Raw genomic sequence first — 21,221 nt, 5'->3', positions numbered from 1 at the left:
GAAGGAACTTCAGTTATCAAGAAACATCTCTTAATACATTTCCCTACAAATACTGTACTTTACAGAACAGATTTGCGCGCACACCCAAATTAATAATGAGCCACACCTATAAGCCAATGAAGAGAGGAGTTGAGCCTAATAGCACAAATGTCCCCATAAGGTTTATAATTTTCATTAAGTTTCTCAATAAATTAGAATATCCTGGGACAACTTATTTCACCAGTTAAAGTGAAATTCTTATTCACTACAATAAAATAAAAAATTTGGGTTATAACTTAAAACTAACAAAACCCCAAAGTTCGTGAGCTCAAGAAATTAGAAAAGTGAAATTAAAAAAAGTGACTCATGTATTCACTATAGTGAAATATTTCATTTAGTTATTTTGATGATTGGCATAGCTCACAGCTAATGAAAATGCAAAATTTAACATGAAATTTTAGAGGAAAAAAATCAAAATGATTAGTGATGTAGAAATTATAGGAAATTTGTTTCACAAATCTGTATACTGTACTATATTGTAATATGAGCTTCACTTTTTGAATTGACCTACTGAAACAGAGTAACTCCTGCAGTATTGTAATTGAGATGCACCTACGTTGCTTATTTAAATGAGCAAATAGGTTTTATAAAACAAATATTCAGCTAATACATCTGTCGTACTGCTCTTAAAAATAAATCAACTGAGTGCAGGATGCCTTTATGAGCATCGGAATATGACTGTGACTTTGAACTTAATACATCCTGTGGAAACATTTGACTATTATCAAATGCTCTCCACCCACAAATGCCCTAATTTAGTGAGGGGGGGGTTCCTCAGTGTTTCATCAGTGGGCTGTGTCGTACCTTTGGCTGACCTTTGCGGCCTGTCGCGTCTGGTTGCTGTCTGACTTTTGTCTGCTGAAAATGCATCAGCTGGTGGGCCACACGCTTCCTCAGTCACTCAAAACTGTAAATGCGGACCACCAATCTTGACATATTTCAAGTTGTTCTAATTTCAAAACAGACAGACAAGAAATAATGTGAAGTGAATGAATCCATTCCAGGCTCCAACTGCCATCATTACCTTTAATAACTACAGGTAATTCATAATTGTCATGCACCTATAAAGATAAGTTAACTATATAACACTGAAATACAGTGACTATGACTATTTACCATTTGAAGACATTACACTAACAAGCTTCTCTGCTCATATCCATGCTAGTCTTTAGCCATTATGCTTTCAGCGACTGTACATGCCATTTTATTAGCAGGTCCTTGGTATAAAAACAACCATGCCAAATTTGAATGATTGAAAAAACAAAACAAAAGAAAGCAAATACTGTATGTATATAAAATGAGGCTCCAAAATCATGAATAAATCCAGCACCCCTCTTTCCTCTCAAACTTTGGGGGCGAGTCCCCTGAATACACGAAAACCCACGCTCAATTGTCAACTATCACATACCACACGTCTTTCTTAATGCCCACACATTCTTACATGTTTGAGCCGTGACTGGGACATATCCCAGCGCATCATCACAACCTCTTAAACACCTAACCTATAATTCCATTACAACAAGCTGGCAATTTTTTGACTTGAGTTCGTTGTCACATTTCTGTGGGGCCAATTATGTATGACTCGTGCACTCACTGTAGTTGTCTCGCCATGCTGCACTATTTGCATATACTGGCCACTCATGCCAGAGTAGCATCTGCTCCATTTGCACACTGATTGAGGAGTATCTGTAACATTTGCACAACCGACATTGTCCCAGATGATCGCACTACTCGTCACTTTAAACCGCATACACTCCTTGAAGTCTCAGCGCCCTTTGCACAATGGTCATTGCACCGGACTATTGCAATATTAGTCGTTCGAACTGCTCTAAGTGCTAGAGGACTCTGCATCTTTTTGCACAATTGTTTTTTGTCAATGTCTTTATGTCCCCAAAATGTTCTGTAAATTGACTGTTTGTTGTACTAGAGCGGCTCCAACTACCGGAGACAAATTCCTTGTGTGTTTTGGACATACTTGGCAAATAAAGATGATTCTGATTCTGATACTACGATGAGAGAGGAGCTAGCCACCTGCTAGCTCGCAAGCTAACCGGGGCTCATCACTCCTCACTTATTTGTGTCTATGTGTGGGTCCACATAAGAGAGACCAAAGGGAAAGTACACTGTTGATTAAACCCAACGGCACACGTTATTTAACTTGTGGCTCACATGACAGACATTCCAGCACATAGTTCCTGCTATTTATCTATACCCACAACACTTTGCGTTCCAACAACTTACCGTATCCTAACACAAAATACAGAACACTTGGGAATTTAAATAATAAAACTGAGCTGTTCTGTAAATAGTGGCATCCAGAGAAAATGCATTTTTCTACTGCTCACTGTAATGGTAGAAATGGGCCAAGTGATTACAGCATCTTTTTGTAAATGGAGGGAATAAAAGTAAAGTAATCAGAAAAGGAAAATAAGTATTTGTAGTTTCTTACTTCCCATCGCCGGAATGCAGCATCTTTAGCACCAATGAATTATTAAATTCAGAGCCTCTATGAGGAGACCACAGAGGCTTCTGAAACTCAAGTTTGGCAAGGTTTGTGAAACTCCGTCCGGTTCCAGCACTCTTTTACTCAAGATGCCATGGTACTCTATACTGTGTTGCAATGCTGATACAGTAATTTAACACGTGCCAGGCAGGAAATTCCCCATAGTGAGCAGCTGTATGAAGGACGAAGAAGGCGGGTAGCGAATTCCCGCATATGACAGTCAAAACGCGGCCTTCAGGTCGATGCAGAGAATCATAAGACGTATTGAGGTTTGTGAGTCAGCAAAGGGTGGGATTATACTCGTTAAAAAACTTTTTTTTTTTTTTTTTTAAAAGGACAACACATAATCAGCAGACTTCCAGGATATCAGTTTCTTGCTTACTATTACTATTTATGTCACTATTATGTCATTCACATTCTTGTCAAATGTTACGGTTTTTTTCCTCCCCCTCTCTAAAAGCTTCAGCCAACCACAACAGCAGCTAATATACATCTGCAGTATCCAGATGCAGCCCTAACTAATGTGGCGACCTACGCAACATTTTATATAGTCCCTTCTTTGTCGTTCATTTACGTATGCTTACAAAAGAAATCCAATTGCATTGTTGTTTCTTTACCACTGCCATTTCAGGCACACGGAGGCTAGTACACAATAATTGAATTAATAAAGATTTTCAATTTGAATATTTAATTCCACCAGCAGTGTTGAAATAGCCTTTCAGTTTACCTTGTTATCCATGCTGTGCTTCCTTATTTATACTGTAACGTGTCAATACCCAACAACGGCAGGTTTAGGATCCGTTCTTTATAAATTAAAGAGAACACCATTATATATTAATACGCATTTTATTAATAATCCACTTACCATTAGTAACAGAATATTACACTGTATTACCCCTTGAATGTGTTTGAGGTTTGTCCCCACATATTTATCATAATCATTCGCATGGCGAGATTGAACACAGAGGATGCAGTGCAACAGTCAAGGTGGCTATAATTAGCTTTAAAGATATATTAAAACGATTTGAAGTTGACTGTGTTGTGAAGACAATTTTAAAGGAAAAAAAAGTGTCTTAAAAACAATGCAGCGTAAAAAGAACTTAAAACTTTTGGTCACGTCAAGGGCCCAGAATTGTAGCAATTAGTGCGCACACAGAGGCTCGGGGTCCACAATATAGAGCAAAAAATAATTCTGCACTAGATTGTGTAGTTGTATTTACACCTGTAATAAAGTATCAATTGAGTATGTGTAGTATGTTCAAGCTATAGTGCAGTTTTATAGTATAAAATCCCACTTTATGACGCAAAAGACCACTTGCTCTCCATATGGGAAGCACATCTGGCGACTGTGACAGAAAGACAGTATTTTATGATATTGACCATCTTGTTTAAATGTTCAGTATGAAGTAAAGTAAGGGCAATGTCATTAACTTTTTAACTGTTTTAGCCATAAAGCTCACATACACTACTCACGAAAAGGGATATTCGGCTTTTGGGTGAAATTTAAAGGATGAAACTAAAACCAAGTAATAACTTTCACAGGTGAACTCAATTTGACCTTATTTAAACTTTTAAATGTCCAAGTGTTTAATGTTTCAGTACTTTTTTGGACAACTTGCGGTTTCCAAAAGGGCTGAATGGCAAAATCCACAGCAGGTATTTGATCCATGAATGGACCAATACATTTTTCGGTTCAATTACAATTGGTATTTAAACAATCCTCTTCGTCATGCTGTTTGCATTTTGACCCAGACCCAAAAAGTACTTCAACATTGAACAGTTGGACACTCACCCATCCATTTTCTATACTGCTTATCCTCACTGTGGTCATCGGGAGCTAACTTCGGGCGAATAGTGATGTCACAGTCTACCAAGACAGCCAATCTGTCAGCCAATCACAATCTGTCCGCCAGTCAGCTACACCCCCCTATTTAAGGCTTTATTGATGACGCAATCATTGTCAGTGTTTGAGTGCCATGCATGCAAGACGCTACCCTGCGAATCCACCCCTGACCACGAGTTCTACCATATCAAGTTTGCCTGTTCCTGTGGCTGTTTGCCCAGCCTTCTACCTCTGACCTCGAGTTCTGTTTTAGCATGTTTGTTTCCCGGTCCCCCTGGCTGTTGTGGATTTTGCTACAAAGACAACAAAGTGAGCCTTTCCCTGTCCTTCTGTCTGTGAATTGAGAATTAAGATTCTTGACCTACTATTTTTGGATTACGAAGTATTGCATGATTTTGGCCCAAGAAAATTCCAAGTCCTCAAGGCCTCACACTCTCAACTGTGAAGCTGACTGCTCTGTATCCTGGCTTTGAGGTGACCCGTCACAGTTGCTAATAAAGTGATTATTCAAGTAATTTCCAACAATTCCGGTAGGTATGCTGCGTTTGGGTACTCCAAAGTTTGCCTGTTGAGGTTATAGTACATTTTGGGTTCATCCTGAATTTTCACCAGAAAGACAAATATCCATAACTGAGTGAGTAGTGTATTCTCAGTAACTAGCAGTGACCACACGTGGCTGTTAAGGGAGAAGGACATCTTGTGACTGTAGAGGCAGGTTGTGAAACAGCTTTCAAATCACATGGACCCTTTGGAGGCACAAAAAATCCCTTTCATTACCTAATAGACACAAAAACAATACATGTGAGCCATTCGAAAAAAAGGACCACAGAAAACGTGGTCTAAGTTCTCAGTTCGGTGCAAATCCTACACCTTCAAATCCTACACCTTCTGCGCCAGCGGCTGCGCCTGCCGCCGCCCCGACTTCATCCGACTACGGGCGTACACCCGCAAAAAGAGAGCGAAAAACACCACGGCGACGCCAAAGTTGCCAACCACTGTGACGGCGTGTCCGTAAAGGAAACAGGAAAGGAGAATGGCGATGGCTTGGCGCAGGGTCATGATGATGGTGAAGACAGCGGCGCCGAACTGGTTGATGGTGTAAAAGATGAAGAGCTGGCCGCACGCCGAGCACACGGACAGCAGCACGGCGTGAAAGGCGAACTCTGAGTGGCGTGCCATGAACGCCACCGAGTCGAAGAAGGCGCCCTGTTCCAGCAGCGAGCCCATGGTGAAGAGGCACGAGAACAAGTTGACCCCAAACATCATTTGGACTGACGACATCTTGTACTTGAACAGGTTGTCCTGCCAGTTGGAGGTGAAGCTGTCGAAGATGATGTAGCCCCCCAGGATGACCACGCCACTGAAGGTGGTGACGGTGGACGAGTGCTTGCTGACAGTGCTGGACAGCAGGAACATGCTGACGCCCACGGAGATAAGCGCAGCTGTCAGGTACTCCCAGTACTCGTAGCTCTTCTGAGAAATGAGCTTACCCATGAGCATGACAGGAATGACCTTGGAGGCCTTCGCCAGGACCTGAGTGGGGAAGCTGATGTACTTGAGCGCCTCGTACTGGCACCAGCTACTCATGATGTTGGAGAGTGAAGCGAAGGAGTACTTGTACATGGGCGTGCCGTGGCGGGGCTGCTTGAACAGGAGACACCAAAGGCCCGAAACGGTCAGGGCCAAAATCCGGTTCATGAAGACCAAAAACTGAGAGTCCTTGAATCGCTCGCCTTCCTCCTCTGGAGTTGAGGCGCCGTAGGAACGGGTCATGACCCTCTCCTGCAGGACTCCCCATGTCAGGTATGACGCCTGGCACAAAAAAAAAACATCACAGTGAGCTGGAGGTAGGTGTGAAGCATCAGTGATGCACTTTTTTTTAAATAAATATAATTTGGCCACTTAGCTAGACCAGTGATTTCCAACCACTGTGCCGCAGCACAATGTGTCGCGAAATCTTTATCTTTCTCATCCAATTTATTTAAATTGGTTTGAAAATTATTTACTACAAACAATGCATCTCTATGTCAGTGACGTATTGTGTTAGTTAATGTAATAATAGTTAGTAGATTTTAATTAATAGTTAAATAAACAGTGACAGGCAGAACAATCAAATGCTCATCCACTAGATGGCAGAAGGTACAATTAAGCTGTTGCCATTCATACAATACTTATACAGTGGTTCCTTTATTTACGAGTCCCTCAACTAATACATTTTCCAGATACGTGCTACAGAATGAGTTACAAGTGCGGTTCAGAACTTCCACAGCACCAGTGAAATGAAAAAAATAATAATGGAGCAATTTAGGTGGCACCATGTCGCAGATTTTTTTTTTTTTTTGCAGATTTATTAAAAAAGAAAAACTAAAATATCACACAGCCATAAGTATTCAGACCCTTTCCTGTGACACTCATATATTTAACTCGGGTGCTGTCCATTTCTTTTGATCATCTTTGAGATGGTTCTATACCTTCATTGGAGTCGGGCTGTGTTTGATTATACTGACTGAACTTGATTAGGAAAGCCACACAACTGTCTATATAAGACCTTACAGCTCACAGTGCATGTCAGAGCAAATGAGAATCATGAGGTCAAAGCAACTGCCTGAAAAGCTCAGAGACAGAATTGTGACAAGGCACAGATTAACATCTGTGCCTTGTCACAATTCTGTGGTGGGATTGTGACAATTCTTGTCACAATTCTCAGACATTAATGAGGAAAAAATAATATTTTAGCAAATGGCTTCAATATAACAGAGTGAAAAATGTAAGTGGGTCTGAATACTTTCCGTACCCACTGTAATTTGCTTCTCAATACAACAATATTTTAATGCATTTTTCACAACAGAAAAATTGTTCAACTCTTTTCCAGGGCTTCCCGGATTTCCTCTCATAAAATACATTTATTTTAATCTAAAATAAGCAAATGACGTATTACCAAACTGCCGGTGAGCTCACTCTTAGCTGAAACAAACATTAAACAATCCTCCCTGTATCTGTGCAAATACAAGAAGGATAAGGATTCCAGGATCATAAAAGGATTAGGTCACAACTGGCACATTTTTCAGTTTACATAATATGCTTGTGTATTTAATAGGATTCTCACCTGAAGTCCACCAGCACAAAAGATCAGGTGTACGGCCTGTCGGAGCGATGAGCCCGAATCTCCCTCGTGCCTGGAAGTGACGGACACATCGTCCAACAGGCCCGTCTTTGCTTCAGTTCCAAACACGCAGGACTTTATGATTGGATAGCAGCAGCCACTACCTGAAAAATAAGTGAAGAAGCACATTAGGTGTAGATTCAAAGTGGCGCGGGTTCACGGCAAACCAGAGATACAGCCATACCAGTGTCTAAGTAGTTGGTGCGCTTAAGGTAGCGGATGAGGAGGTAGCCAGGGATAATGATGGTCGAGTATCCCAGAACGTTTACCAGGAAACGAAAAAGCCACACATCACGCCACCCATCCAGCAGGAAGGACTCTTCTTGCGCTGCGACGGCAGATGAGAAGAGAAGCAACACCAGGGCAGGAGAAATCCTGTGAGGCAATCATACATAAGGCAATACTGTCCAAGAAAAGGTGGAAGAAAAATTACAGTGGTTTATCCAAAGTCAATTCATCAATCCATTTTCCATAGGTTGCAGATGAGCTGGAGCCTATCCCAGCTTATGCGAGAGGCGGGGCACACCGTGGTTCGATCCCAAGGCTACTGTAGTATAGACAAACAACAAGCCTCACTCACATTCTCAACTGTGGACAATTTAGAGCAGGGGTGTCCGAACAACCCACGACACACAGTATACTAAAATTAACAAATGACATTGTACGATTTATGAGAGGAAGAAAACAATTTCTCATTTCATCTCACACTTCCTTGATTTCCCCTAACGGGACAAGCCGAAAGGAAAAGAAGACATTATTCGCTCCAATAAAAGGGCCACCGCACACCAAGCGACACAACTGAACAAGACTGAACAAATGCGAACCAATTCAAAGTAGGCGAAAACCCGCCGTACAGCAACATACCTAGGCCAAGATTTTGAGGTTCCATATACAAATAACCGAATTATTTTTTATTGAACCACAAACAACATGGCGCAATTGTCAAGGAAGAAATGGATTGCCGTGGCAGCTGTAGCCTCCTGACTACCAATGAAAAAATATTTCAAATTACCATTTTCTTTTTAAACTCCCCAATCTTTGTGAGGTAATTAGAATACTGAAAACATTTTTGAGAAAAAAACAAAGTTTTTATTTTTTAAGATATTACATGTCCAGTACAGTGGACATCGAAACACCATACATGCAAAACACCCAAGATGGCAATCAGTTAGTCCCAAAGGAAATGTCCCAACGTGAACGAACATAGGGTACTGTCCATCATCACTTTTGTTTTGTTTGACTTTTGTTATGCAATTCTTTAAAACACAAATGAATACCTTACCCCTTTGTTGACATGTTCAGAAGGGCTTTGTCTCACTACCATCTCTGATGCCCTGCTTCCTTTCTTTTTGAAGGACTGATCCCCTATAATCTTGCACTCATTGTGAACACTGTTATGAGGGAGTCGAGGAGGTTGACTTTTGTAAAGAACAGGTGGGTTCCTTGGGGAACAGACTTGGCCAAATGAAAAAGAGCTTGTTCTCCAAAGCCCTTTCCACCTGTAACTGAAGGTAGTTTTGCCTTGGTAGAACATAAAGTCTTAAGACCAGACCAGTTTGTGCAGCTAAAATATACACCTTTTGATCTAGTTGGGTATATTTGCCTGGTACATATTTGCACACTGGGAAACGACCAGTAAATCGAAGCATTAGCTCGTCATTGCACAAATTCACACATCCTTGCCTTACTTTTGTCACGAGGGGCTAAAATATGCCAACATTTCAAGCCAAAATTTGCTCAGTGAAAGGTATTCACTTACTTTTCCTGTTCTCATTAAATGCACTTGCACTGATGATCACCATTTTCCATAATGACAAAGAGGCAGGTACGAAAACCCGACCCCTTCACGTTTGGTATCATTGAAATGCTCTAAACGTCCTCTGTAGATGGCAAAAAAACTTCCTCTGTAGATATTCAAATTTACTACAAATGTCCACTACAGATGACAAATTTGAACGACTGATAGTCTACATTGGTTTTCTAGATTTGCAAAATTGCACAAAAAAACTTTTTACTACAAAAATAGTAACAACATTGTATTCATTAAAATACAATCAATCCTTTCCAACTGATTAGGTGACACAGATTACTCAAGCGCTTTGGTGATGAAACCCTAGCTCACTGCACATGAATGAAGAAGGTGTGCTCCTTTGCCTCCGTGGCCTCCCATTCAGGGTGAGGTCAGGCCTCCCGCTGGAAGCCCGCCGTGTCTGACTCACACAGACCGTCTTTGTGTGGGAGTGGGCTGTGGCCTGGACTGACAGGAGCTCACTGCAGCAAGACCTGGACCTGAACAAGCAGTCGATTGCATGCAGGAATGCTGTGCACAACAAGTCACAGAAGACACAGAGAGGGAGTACAGGCTTGGACTGCTCGTGAAGGTTACCTGTTTAACAGATTGAAAAGTGTTCTTGTTTGTGGGACCCGCTTTCATTTCTTATGAAAGAAAATAAATAGAAGTAAGATTATTTTTCAGACTCCTTGTCTCATTTTGTATGATCAAGACCAGATATCAGAACACATTTTTCAACACATTTATTTCACAATACTGTAGTACTGTAAAGGTTCTGTACCAAGTGGGGGCATTTTGTGTTTCTGCCCTTGCCTATGAAACACTGTTGCAAAATTCCAGCACCAGCACCTTCTAATCTCATAATCATACCAATACCAAGGGTTAAAATACGGCATTATTTTGTGTTTTTGTTTTTTACTGGCATCTCATGAGGATTGAGGGATTGGTTTGGACAATAAACCTCACATCATTACAAATACAGAGAGCAGTGGAAAATCTACACTACAATTACATGATGAGAATGAGAAACATCTTGAGCATATAATCATCATATATAGATCTTAACAGCGATAATTATTAGCCGGTTCTCAGCAAAACCAATAAAGGGGAAAAGTTACTAAAACGTCAAAATAATGTGTATTTAGATCGTCAACGGAGAAGGACTAAACTTAGCACCGGTAACCGCTCTTTGCTAAATTAAAACATTCGCTCCAATTATACATTACCTCTGTGAAAAAGAGGACATTTTCCCACCGACACACTCAAACGCCTCGGATAAAACGGCGCATAAAGTCGGTCCGTCGGGAAGATAACCCGGTGGGAGGGTTTGCTCCGAGACGAGCTGCCTTTAGCCTGCTAGCTTGCAAGTTGTGGTCGTGAAAAGATGATGTGTTCCCTCGAACCGAAAAGGAATGACAACCGTCTCAACACCGCGGGAAGGGGATGACACTACGGCAGCCTTTACCTAGCTCCCCCGTTCGTCCTGGAGTAGTTACTGCATCATTGGTACTCAAGGCTGACGTCATGTTTACTTTTTAAAACGTGAGACCAGTCCATCCATCCGTTTTCCGTACCGCTTATCCTCACTATGGTCGCGGGCGTGCTGGAGCCTATCCCAGCCATTTTTGGGCGAGAGGCGGGGTACACCCTGAACTGGTCGTCAGCCAATCGCAGAGCACAACCAACCATTACCACCGAAATTTATTCCTCAATTAACCTACCATGTGGGAGGAAACCAGAGTACCCGGAGAAAACCCACGCAGGCACGGGGAGAACATGCAAACTCCACACAGGCGAGGCCGGTTTGAACCCACGTCCTCAGAACTGTGAGGCAGATGTGCTAACCACTCGTCCACCAAGGTCAGGGGGTGGGAAACAAAAAACGTAAAATATACAAGTACAACATGAAAATAATTGTATCGCATTTATTCAATAAAATAACATTTTATTTTTTCATAATTTACAATGAATCAATTCAATAGTAATTTCATGAGTTCCACTGCAAAATACAGGACCCTTGATCATGTAAATGCTCAGCAGGCTGGATTAAAGAACGCAGGTGGTAATCTAGGACCACACTTTACCCACCCCGGATATCAAGAACTCACACGTTATGAATTGATTTCATTTGACATATGTCTAGTTTGCTGTTACTTTTATTTTTTTCAGCACATAGTTACTTCAACATACAGTACATATTTTTAAATTCATTCTCTAATAGAAAATATTAACTTTTTTCTAACAATATACTGTGTTGAATTCTCGTGTGATCTGGAAGGCCACAAGTGGAATTATGGTTTGAATGCATCTACTGAAGGAAATAAAGTTTTAAAAAAGTATACACATTTTGAATGCACCTACATTGGATATAAAGTCTACACACTGATGTTCAAATGCCAGGTTATGTGATATACATTTTTTTTTTTTTTTACACCAAGTTAAATACTTTTAAATCTTTTTCCAGCATTGTTACCAAAACCTGAACAACTTAACTGAAAAATAATATAATCTTTTCATGGAAAGAAAGCAACTGGGATAATGTGGTTGCACAAGTCTGCACACCCTCTTATATATCAAAATGGTTTATCTTAGTCTCAAATTTTATATCACAAAAACCCCAACTTTTAAACAGCATTGTGTTTACTTTTATATCTACTGTACATGATTATAGTTCAAGAAGTTTTGTAACACAATCGCCAAACTGTTTGTTTGGCGCGCTTCCTCAAGCTGATATTGTACAGCGTCACATGTAATGAGTCTTTGAAGGAACAAAAGGAACATTATGCAATTATCTTTTAATCAATTTTATTACAAAATAAATGAGCATGAAATCACTTATGAACTAGTTAAGCCAGTGCAATTAACACCAAAGAGTAAAGCAGAAATCTAAACTCCAAACAATGTGATGTCAAAGATTACAATTCCATGTGGGGTTATTTAGTCTTGCAATGGCTATAGCAAAAAGATGTGCTTTTATTTATTATTAAAAAAAAATAAAATAAAAAAAATACAGCACTGGTGAAATTTTAGAAACAAGAAAAGGCTATTTGAATTTTGGATTTCTAGTTAGTAAAAGTCTTGCTGAGAAAGAGGTAGATCTTCTAAGAGATGTTAATGGGTATGATGATGCAAAGTGACCGTAAGGAGCAGTGTGTTAAGCTGATTGTTTTTTCAGTGTTCAAGTCAAAGATGTTTAAGCAGATTAGCACCTTTGTGACAGAGACAAAGGTTGTGATGCAAGCGTTTCTCCACAAAACATATAAATATATATTTAACCACAGAGTACTACAAATTGTACAGTTGAAACAGTCTTGCTAACAAAAGGTTGCTGCTGATGTACAGTAAGCCTCTGACTCATCTTCATGACCTTGTGATGCAGCTCTGCACAGTAGCTCAAAAGTTGACACCAACCACTGACCTCCCCGAGATGTGAATGTCATCAAATGGAAATAAAGCCAGAATCTGGGGGGGGGGGGGGGGGGGGAAACCCACACAATGTAGTGTTACAGCAATGCAGCATTGTTAATGGACGCATTTTGTCGCCTTGATGATAGCTTACATCATTGTTGCCATCGGCGAGGTCCAACGCTGTCTCGTCCTCCAAGTTCCGTAGCATGGTGTCAGCACCAGACTGGCAGAGGAGATTGGCGATGGCCGTGTCCTGCCTCCCCACAGCAAGATGGAGCGGTGTGCAGCCGTTGAACATGGCGGCGTCCACGTTGGCTCCACTGCTAAGCAGCAGCTTCACCGAGGTGGCGTCGTGCATCTCAACAGCGAGATGGAGCGCTGTTTTGCCGCTAGTTCCCTCCTGTAGCGAGCAGAGTGCATTAGAGACGTCAAATTTAATCGACACCTAATCGACCATCAAATTAATCGACAACTATTTTGAGAATCGTTTAGAGCCACTGTTTAACTTAAAATTGTCCAAATCCTGATATCAGCCTCTCAACTAAATATTTTGATATCTGTAGTCCTTCATGAAAGCAGATTGATTATCTTTTGAAAACATTTTATTTACTTTGGAAAACAATGATCAACATTTTTCCCTATTTTCTGACATGTTACAGACCAAACCAGTAACTAGACTATAATTAATTTATGGGGGAAAATAATTAATAGATTGTTTAATCTATTTCAATAATAATGGTTATTTGCAGTCGCAGTGTAATTAACCAGGCTGTAACTAACGTAGTTCAACATGAAGCTGTCTCAGACGTGTATATCAAACTAGTAACCATTCGCATTAATCAGTACCCATGCAGTAGCTCTCAGTTTAAAAAACAGCGGTGAGTACGTCACCTGTGATATTGTTTAATTGTTGTTTATTTGGTTTCGTTTAATCATTAAATACCTAATAAATTAATTGTAAAAATTATTTTGCTAAATATTCGATATTGACAACCCTAGTGTCAAAAGTTTAAAGCAAGGGCTGGTGTAGTTTCTGAACTCCCTTCCATCATGTCATTATCAGCATTAAACAAGTGCAGCAGGTTTACATGCAATGACCAGAAAATAGGGTGCAAAAGGGACAGTTGTAATTACTCTAAAAATACTGGTTGCGTTCATAGATGTCAAGGCATACAGTGGCCTATCCTGCATTACTCGCATAAGAACTTTGTTACATGTCAATAAGTCTGAAAATCATCTTTTTCCTTCCAAGGCAAAATATTGTCCACATTCAACATGTATTGCATTGTAAGTGAAGCTTTAATTGAGACAATAAACAGCTACTGTCCTCAGTAGCCACGCCCCAAAAAAGGACTAGTTCTCCACTTAACTAAACGTCCGGGGCAGAACTCAAGCGGTTCGCTCATGTAATCACAAATCTAAGAGCAGCAGTGGTAGATTCGTGATTGACAGTCAGCGAGAGAGGATCGAGACCGTTCATGGGGGCGACCATGTCTGCTTTGGCTCACGATAGTGTCGCCAAAACTAGGACTACACACGGCATCAAAACCAGTGAATTCGCTTTGCTGTGCAGTCAAATGCTCATTCTTGTATTTTACTGCAGTAATACATCACCATCATCATAATCGTTGACATGATAAGCTGTAAACCGTTTAATGTACTCTATTTTCAAGGGTATAGCAATGTTTGTAAATGTTTGTAAGAGTTTAAAATGGCCTTCAAATGTTTTGGGATCATAGTTTGCAGTACAATATACAGTATTTATGGTTTAAGCTATTGAGTCAGGCAATTATAATCACTTTTAGGGTTACGTCAATTATTCGCAGTCAGGCTTGGTCCAGATACCTCACTGAAGAGCTGGAGTCTAATGTATTGAAAGACAATCACTTTCTTCCACAAACTTTTTCTGTGCATCAAATTCTGTTACAGTTCAAATGGAGTAAAAAAACGGTTACAATTCCCAGTTTGTTACCTGCACATTATAGATATTAGGTGACTGATGCCGGTTAGAAACTAAGCGTGGATAAACCACTAAAACCAAAAATAGATCTTTATGCAGCCAAACAAGAAGCCATTGGTTACACTAACCTGGATATTAAGGTCTGCGCCCTTCATCATCAAGAGTTTCATAATCTGGTGCTGCCTGCTGAGCGCTGCTACGTGAAGACAGGCAAGACCTGCGAGTGGATTTTTGTGGTTTGAGATGTGGAACATCAGAGACGTGATGTTAGTGGTTTTCCGAAATAACAAAAAGCAAACAGCAACGTGATGAGCTACATCAGCAGGTAAGTATAAGCGACGACAACAGAAATACTGCTGAGGCCGTGCAGCAGTTTTGGGTTTTACCTCACCTCTCCAGTTTTGGGTTTCCAGGACCAGTGCCAGCCTGCTGGGGGACATCTCACTGGCCATCTCCGTGGCACACACGGTCAGGCCGTGATGGCAGGCGACGTGGAGCGCTGTGTTTCCATCCTGGTCCTGCAGCTCAATGCCGACCCTTTTGGCCACCAGGCTCTTCACCACTTCTGTCAGGTTCAAATAAGTGGCCAGATGCAAAGGACTCTGCAAAATTAAGCAATCAATCAGCAACTTTTGACATCAATGGTTTACTCCACAATTCTATTTGGCGACATTTGACCAACAAAGACAAAGTACAGTGAAACAGTAAGTGTTTTTGTTGGATGTGCCGACATTGTCAACCCCATATAAAAACATGAAGGATCATGCAGTTAAGACAGCATAACTAGGCAACGTACGGGGGTTGATGTTATTTAAAAGTAAAAAAAAAAAAAAACACGCAGGGTGATTTTTTTTCAGTGTACAAATGTTAGAATGTCTTCGAATGACTACCAAGAGGAAATTAGGCAAGCCAAGTGGACTGGGTAAGAGAAGAGAGCTAAGTGAGTCATTGCTGAGTATTAACTTTGCCTCTTCTGAGGTTTCCAGTGACAAGTTGTGTCGCTTTGCTCCATTTACACTACAGCTTTAACTACAGGCAACAACCTGATCAGACAGCTTGTAGGGCTGTAACAATTCACTGCGCAGCTTGCAACAGTTCTATTTCTTCCACACAAGAGCAAGGGAGTTTCCACTGAAAGCCACTAGTGAGCCAACACTGGAATTACCTACAAGGACGCTCCAACGGGAGGCTGGTCCTGAGTGGATAAAAAAAAGAGGAACAATAGTTCTCTGGAAGTATACAGCTTAAAAAAAAATATTCAAAATGAACAACAACTTCCACAATCCACATGATAACCCAGCAGCCACCCACTGGAAGCTTCTAGTGTTGATCAAAGTAATTTCCTGGTAGAACTTACCTGATACAAATTGTTCTGGATCTCCAGGACCTCTTTTGGGAATAGTTGGATCAACTGTTTTGCAATGAATGCGTCCTCGTGGATGATGGCCAGGTGCAGGATTCTATACAAGTCACAAGTAGTAAAAAATGCATTCTTAATGCAGGCGAAAACATGTTTGACAAATGAAAAACATGTTTTTCTCACTCATTCAAACGCTTAACAAGCAGCATAAACGTTTAATACAAGGGAGAAAAAATAACATTTAATAGCAAAGCGACAGAGTAACCTCAAACCCTGAAGGGGAAGTTGTAACAAATTAAATGTTGAGTTGTTGTGTGCGAAAGACAGGAAATGGAACCAAGCATTAGAGCTTAATTTAGACTAAGAACAAGACAGAGTTTGTGACACACACTTGCAACAATATTTTTCTGAAAAACTTCCATGAGCCAAAACCTGTCACAGTACTAACAATATAGCAAGTCTAGTTGCAACTATTGTTTTTTTAAATTATGATTTAGCGTTTCAATTCAGCAATGGTGCATGCCCAAATAAAAAAATGCACCAAATCATGAGTTGTACCTTGATGTTTTTCAGTTGCGTTCAAATTTGTTCAAGTTTTGCTCATTTGTAGAGCAGTTGCCAGAGTGGTTTCTATTGCGTATGATGTGGTCAGCGTTATTTTGAAGTTGACACTTCAAACCCATCCACATCAAACACATTTGACAAACTAAGTCAAATTTATGGCTAATGCATTACATTTAAAATACCGCAGACGAGTGGGTCAGCCGCGCGAGCATAACGTCTGTGTAAAGGCATGACTTCCTAGTTTGAGTCAGCATTGGCTGAATAAGTACTAAGAAAAAAACCCACAGAGGAAAAATCAAGCCTGCGGAGTTCTCCTTGAATCTGAGTTGCAGCACATTAGCGCGCTTCATGCTTCTCCTTCCCCTCGCAAATATTGAGCCTTTAGTATGCATCATAACTGACGAGCATCCAGCGGAAACAAAACGAGGTCAGACGCACAGCAGCAATTCTGCAACTACTACATTGATTGCTGGAGCAAAGTCTGCAATGTCAATCAAGGCAAACTGGTGACATGGCAACAATGATGGATGACACGCACACAGGCCCACAACTGGAATGTCACGCTGTGTCTGTGTCAAATTGAAAAGGTGCAGAGTGGCACAATGACACTCTGACTCAAACAAGTTGCAAGCCTCCTCTAGCAGGGTGGCAACAACAGAATGACAGCATCCACCAATAATAATAATCGTTAAAAAAAAAAAGAAACATTAAAAAGAAGAGGGGTGGGGGGGAGGTTACATCACCGGTACTGTGCTATCCTGACGAACAAGTTTCTTAGATTAAAAAAGAAAAAAAAAAAACAAGCCACGCCACCCTCACAGCGCACGCTTTGTCTGTGCCGTGTGGGGAAGTCCAGGCCTCTCTCTTTCACTTCTGTTTTCTCACTCAAATGCCGCGTTGCAGTCTGTCGGCATGCATGACAAGTCCACAAAATATATGAAATCCCCCTACAATACCAGCATAGGTGGCAAATTCAATGTTCTCTCTACAGCATACTTGCTTGTAAAATGTGTAGTTTGCTGATACAGTGGTGACTTGAGATATGAGTTTAATTTGATCATCTTTCCCCGCTGAAATTAAGGGAAATGCTATCAATCTGTTCCAGCCAGCCAAAAGACCAACAGAAAAAGTTTGTAATGTGTTTTTAATGAAAACTTGTGCTTCTCATTGTGGTGTGTGCGCCTCAGCCACCTGGGGGCAGTATACGACAGATATACTGTACTGAAGACTCTGCTCTTTTCCGGCTTCTCAGTACAGCAGTACTAGTAGTTGTTCTTCACAAAGGATAATGAATATGACTATTGTTAAATTATCTATCTACATGTGTTGTTGCACTGTTTGTGTTCAAATGTCCATTGCTTAACGGGTAACAACACCGCTATATAGATGCTAATTGTTAGCCCGTGTGCCTACGGTGTTTCCCATTGTATGTTAGCATTAAGATGAGGCTATGTAGTCGTTTAGAACACGAGGTGCAATTCTCTTTGTTTTATGTTTAGTTTGACAGTAACCTTCAGCTGGGACTGTCAATAAACAGCTTGAGCCTCTTTTTGAAGAATATTTACGAATATTATCTGCCAAACTGCTGCTTGTGGTGAAGTGAGTTGATACCCCTGCCACAATACAGCACTCGCAAGTCAAAGCAAAAATAAATAAATAACTAAATAAAATCATCTCATCAATGGCTCAAACCTTGAAAAACTCGTAAGGTGGGTCACTTGTATCTCAAGGCACCACCTTATACATAATTATTTAGGAGGTATATAGTAAAATAATAGTAAAATAAAAAACAATTTAAAAAATAGTAAAATAGGACCTTGACTTACATGTTAAATTTGTTCCATGAGCAAGCTCGTAATTCAATTTACTCACGTCAAATACATTTTCCCCGTTGAAATTAATTGAAATGCCATGAATCCATCGCGTCACCCCCCAAAAGCATTTTTTTTTTTTGCTATATGTTTTTAATTACATAAAGTAGCACTCCATTCCATAAAAACACAAACGCATTGGTACTGTACTATTTCTTTGTTGAACGTGTCTTCAAGGGGTGTGACATCTTGAGTGTCATTAAGAGCTGGAGTCAAGCTGTCTGGTTATTGCAGTGTGACCATCTGGGTGCAGCTCATTACCCCTGATCCCATTTTGTATTTGTGTGTTTGACTGTTTGTCCCGCTCAATAAACATCTGAAAGTCCATCGGAGACAGTGGCATTACAGTACCTTAGCTGCTCCATTTATTTATTTATTTTGCAACAGAGGAAAAATATGCATAAATAATTCGACCAAGTGTCATAACTCTGAGCCTGTATTGTAACCTAACCACTTAAGGGCACTGAGCAGTACAGGCTTTCCATCTGAGCAATCTGATTGGACGCTCACTCATGATCTACCTGCAATGCCAATACATTATTTGCATGAGCTAATCTTGTATGTTTTCTGGTACTATATTATTTAAGTTTGCACGTTCAAACTGTTTAAGGAAAAATGAGGGGGAAATAAAATTTTCCCAACCTTGAAGTTCTCATTAGCATGTGTTTGAGTTACTATTGTTGAGTAATATTTGGGCAAAGAAATGTGTTTCGAAGATTTAACAGTTTCAACGTAATGCTTAATAGCAATTTTTTTCACCTTCTCATTAACGCCACGTGTGTTTTTTTTTTTGTTTTTTTTTTTTTTTTTATATAAACGTCAATTTACGTATCGGGATCCCTCCGGAAGAGCTGGATGAAGTGGCTGGGGAGAGGGAAGTCTGGGCGTCCCTGCTAAAGCTACTGCCCCCGCGACCCGACCCGGATTAAAGGTAGAAAATGGATGGATGGATGAACTTACGTATCTCCATCTTCAGTGATGGACGTGATAAGGTTCTCCTCGTGTTCTGCGAGTCCAGTGCCGGTCGCCGGTGCCTCCTCGGTGGCAATCGAACAGCCCTCCACTATTTCTGCCAGGCTCTCCGCCGTCAGAGACGACGAACCGTAGGCCGAATCCAAGCGCTCTTCCACAGCCGAAAAGTTGTCCCTCGGCCCGCTGAGCTCGGCGCCGGGCTCCCGCTGTTGCTCCTCTGACTTCAGCATGGAGCGGTAAGAGTCAATGCCCGAGTCCACGCGACTCTCCTCCAGAAAACCATCTTTGCGACAATCGCCGCTCGCCATATTGGGGCTCCCCGACTCGCCCCCAACGAATTTCCGGATATAATTCAAAGAAAGACCGGGACTCCGAGGACGAAGAGACGGCCGCTTGTGGAAAGAGCCGACGGCAAGAGCTGGTGCCTTTCATGCCATTGGACGACTAACGACGTTGGTCAAAGGCTACGGTTACTCGGCTGTGACGTGTTGCGCTGTCGCCTTGGAAAATGTCGACGCTCATTATGGACGCGAGAGGAGAGCCAAGCGGTTGTCTGTCGTCAAGTTATCCGGTAGCGACGCGAGGTCCTCCGGGCGGGGAGCATATGAGCAATGCGAGAAGGGGAAGAGTTGAGCTGTTTTTGTCACGCGGGGGAATCCCCGGTGCGAGAGGACTCGAAAGAGAGAGAAGAAAAAAAAACACTCATGTATAACTGCGCAGGCGCACTATTACCAGAAACTGCTTGTCACGTTACTCTCGACTGATGCTACATTTGGACTTTGCTACTTCTTATCCTCAGAGGTGGCAAAGGGACTCACGCTCTGTACTTAAGCACAGTACAGGTACATGTATTAAAAATACATTTAAAAAAATAAATAAAGACATAAATAAAATCTCTTTTTTGTGTGTGAATTAAGTATAAGGAGATTATTTCTGGTCCTCGGTTAAAGTTAAGAATTTTTTATGTAGGGTATTCTAAGTTACTAGAAATTAAGCAATAATAAGATAATTTTTAAAGAAAAAACGTCCCAACTTTTATTGAAAGTCTTTCAAAGAGGTCTGATGTCATTGCATCCCAAAACCAGTCAATTTCAACAAAATAACTGTCTTCAAAAACAGACAAGTCCACAATTTTCACACACCTTTAAAATTACACTGAAATGGTAGTATGCTTTGTGAATGAAAATAATAGGTGGTGAGGGTGCTAGAAATATTGTCTCTTGAACTAACCCTAAAACTTAAATTAATGCTTAAATCCCTTGGTTGCACAATCATTTATCTTCCTTTGTTGCTGCTATCCTCGAGATCTGGTCAATCCACTTGATTGCAACTAGGGACGGGCGAGAGCAAATACTAGGTTTGTGCTTGAACTTGTTCAGTACTGATTCAACTCCTTTACTTCAGTAAAAAAAAAAAAAAAAAAAAAAAAGTGCAGACTCTTGAATTGTGAGTGAAAGTACAAATACATTTTTACTGTCAACTATATACAGTACCCATTTTGATAACTTGGCCCAAAGGGGAAATAAAACATCTCTGCACACAATAGTGTACATCCATGCTCATACTGTAGTGGCAGGCAGGCCACTGTACACTGGCTACTGAAGGCTGGACCTTCACTGGGCACGCTGAAAGAGTGGTTAGCACACAGCAACATAAAAACTGAGCCTTTCTGGGATGCTCCTTTTATGTCCAATCATGACATGACATTCCAAATAACATGTTCCAAACAGGTGTTTTCTTGAGCAT

General features: G+C 40.9%; 2 protein-coding genes across 2 annotated transcripts; both read right to left on the bottom strand.

Moving 5' to 3' along the window:
- Window positions 1–675: 675 nt before the first annotated feature.
- slc35b2 (solute carrier family 35 member B2) lies at window positions 676–10,768 on the bottom strand. The gene is made up of 5 exons (XM_061704635.1): window positions 10,567–10,768; window positions 7,733–7,923; window positions 7,492–7,652; window positions 2,489–6,197; window positions 676–988 (listed from the first exon to the last, which is right to left on the bottom strand). The coding sequence occupies exons 1-4, from the start codon at window positions 10,584–10,586 to the stop codon at window positions 5,265–5,267; spliced, it is 1,305 nt and encodes a 434-aa protein (XP_061560619.1). The 5' UTR covers window positions 10,587–10,768; the 3' UTR covers window positions 676–988; window positions 2,489–5,264.
- Window positions 10,769–12,128: 1,360 nt separating this feature from the next.
- On the bottom strand, window positions 12,129–20,148 carry nfkbie (nuclear factor of kappa light polypeptide gene enhancer in B-cells inhibitor, epsilon). Its single transcript, XM_061704877.1, has 6 exons — window positions 19,464–20,148; window positions 16,066–16,168; window positions 15,100–15,310; window positions 14,837–14,925; window positions 12,900–13,148; window positions 12,129–12,802 (listed from the first exon to the last, which is right to left on the bottom strand). The coding sequence occupies exons 1-6, from the start codon at window positions 19,781–19,783 to the stop codon at window positions 12,734–12,736; spliced, it is 1,041 nt and encodes a 346-aa protein (XP_061560861.1). The 5' UTR covers window positions 19,784–20,148; the 3' UTR covers window positions 12,129–12,733.
- Window positions 20,149–21,221: the final 1,073 nt, after the last annotated feature.

Source organism: Phycodurus eques, chromosome 18, assembly GCF_024500275.1.
Source record: "Phycodurus eques isolate BA_2022a chromosome 18, UOR_Pequ_1.1, whole genome shotgun sequence".
Lineage (NCBI taxonomy): Eukaryota > Metazoa > Chordata > Actinopteri > Syngnathiformes > Syngnathidae > Phycodurus > Phycodurus eques.
The sequence above is the reverse complement of the archived record's forward strand: the minus strand, read 5'-3'. Positions and strand labels throughout refer to the sequence as shown.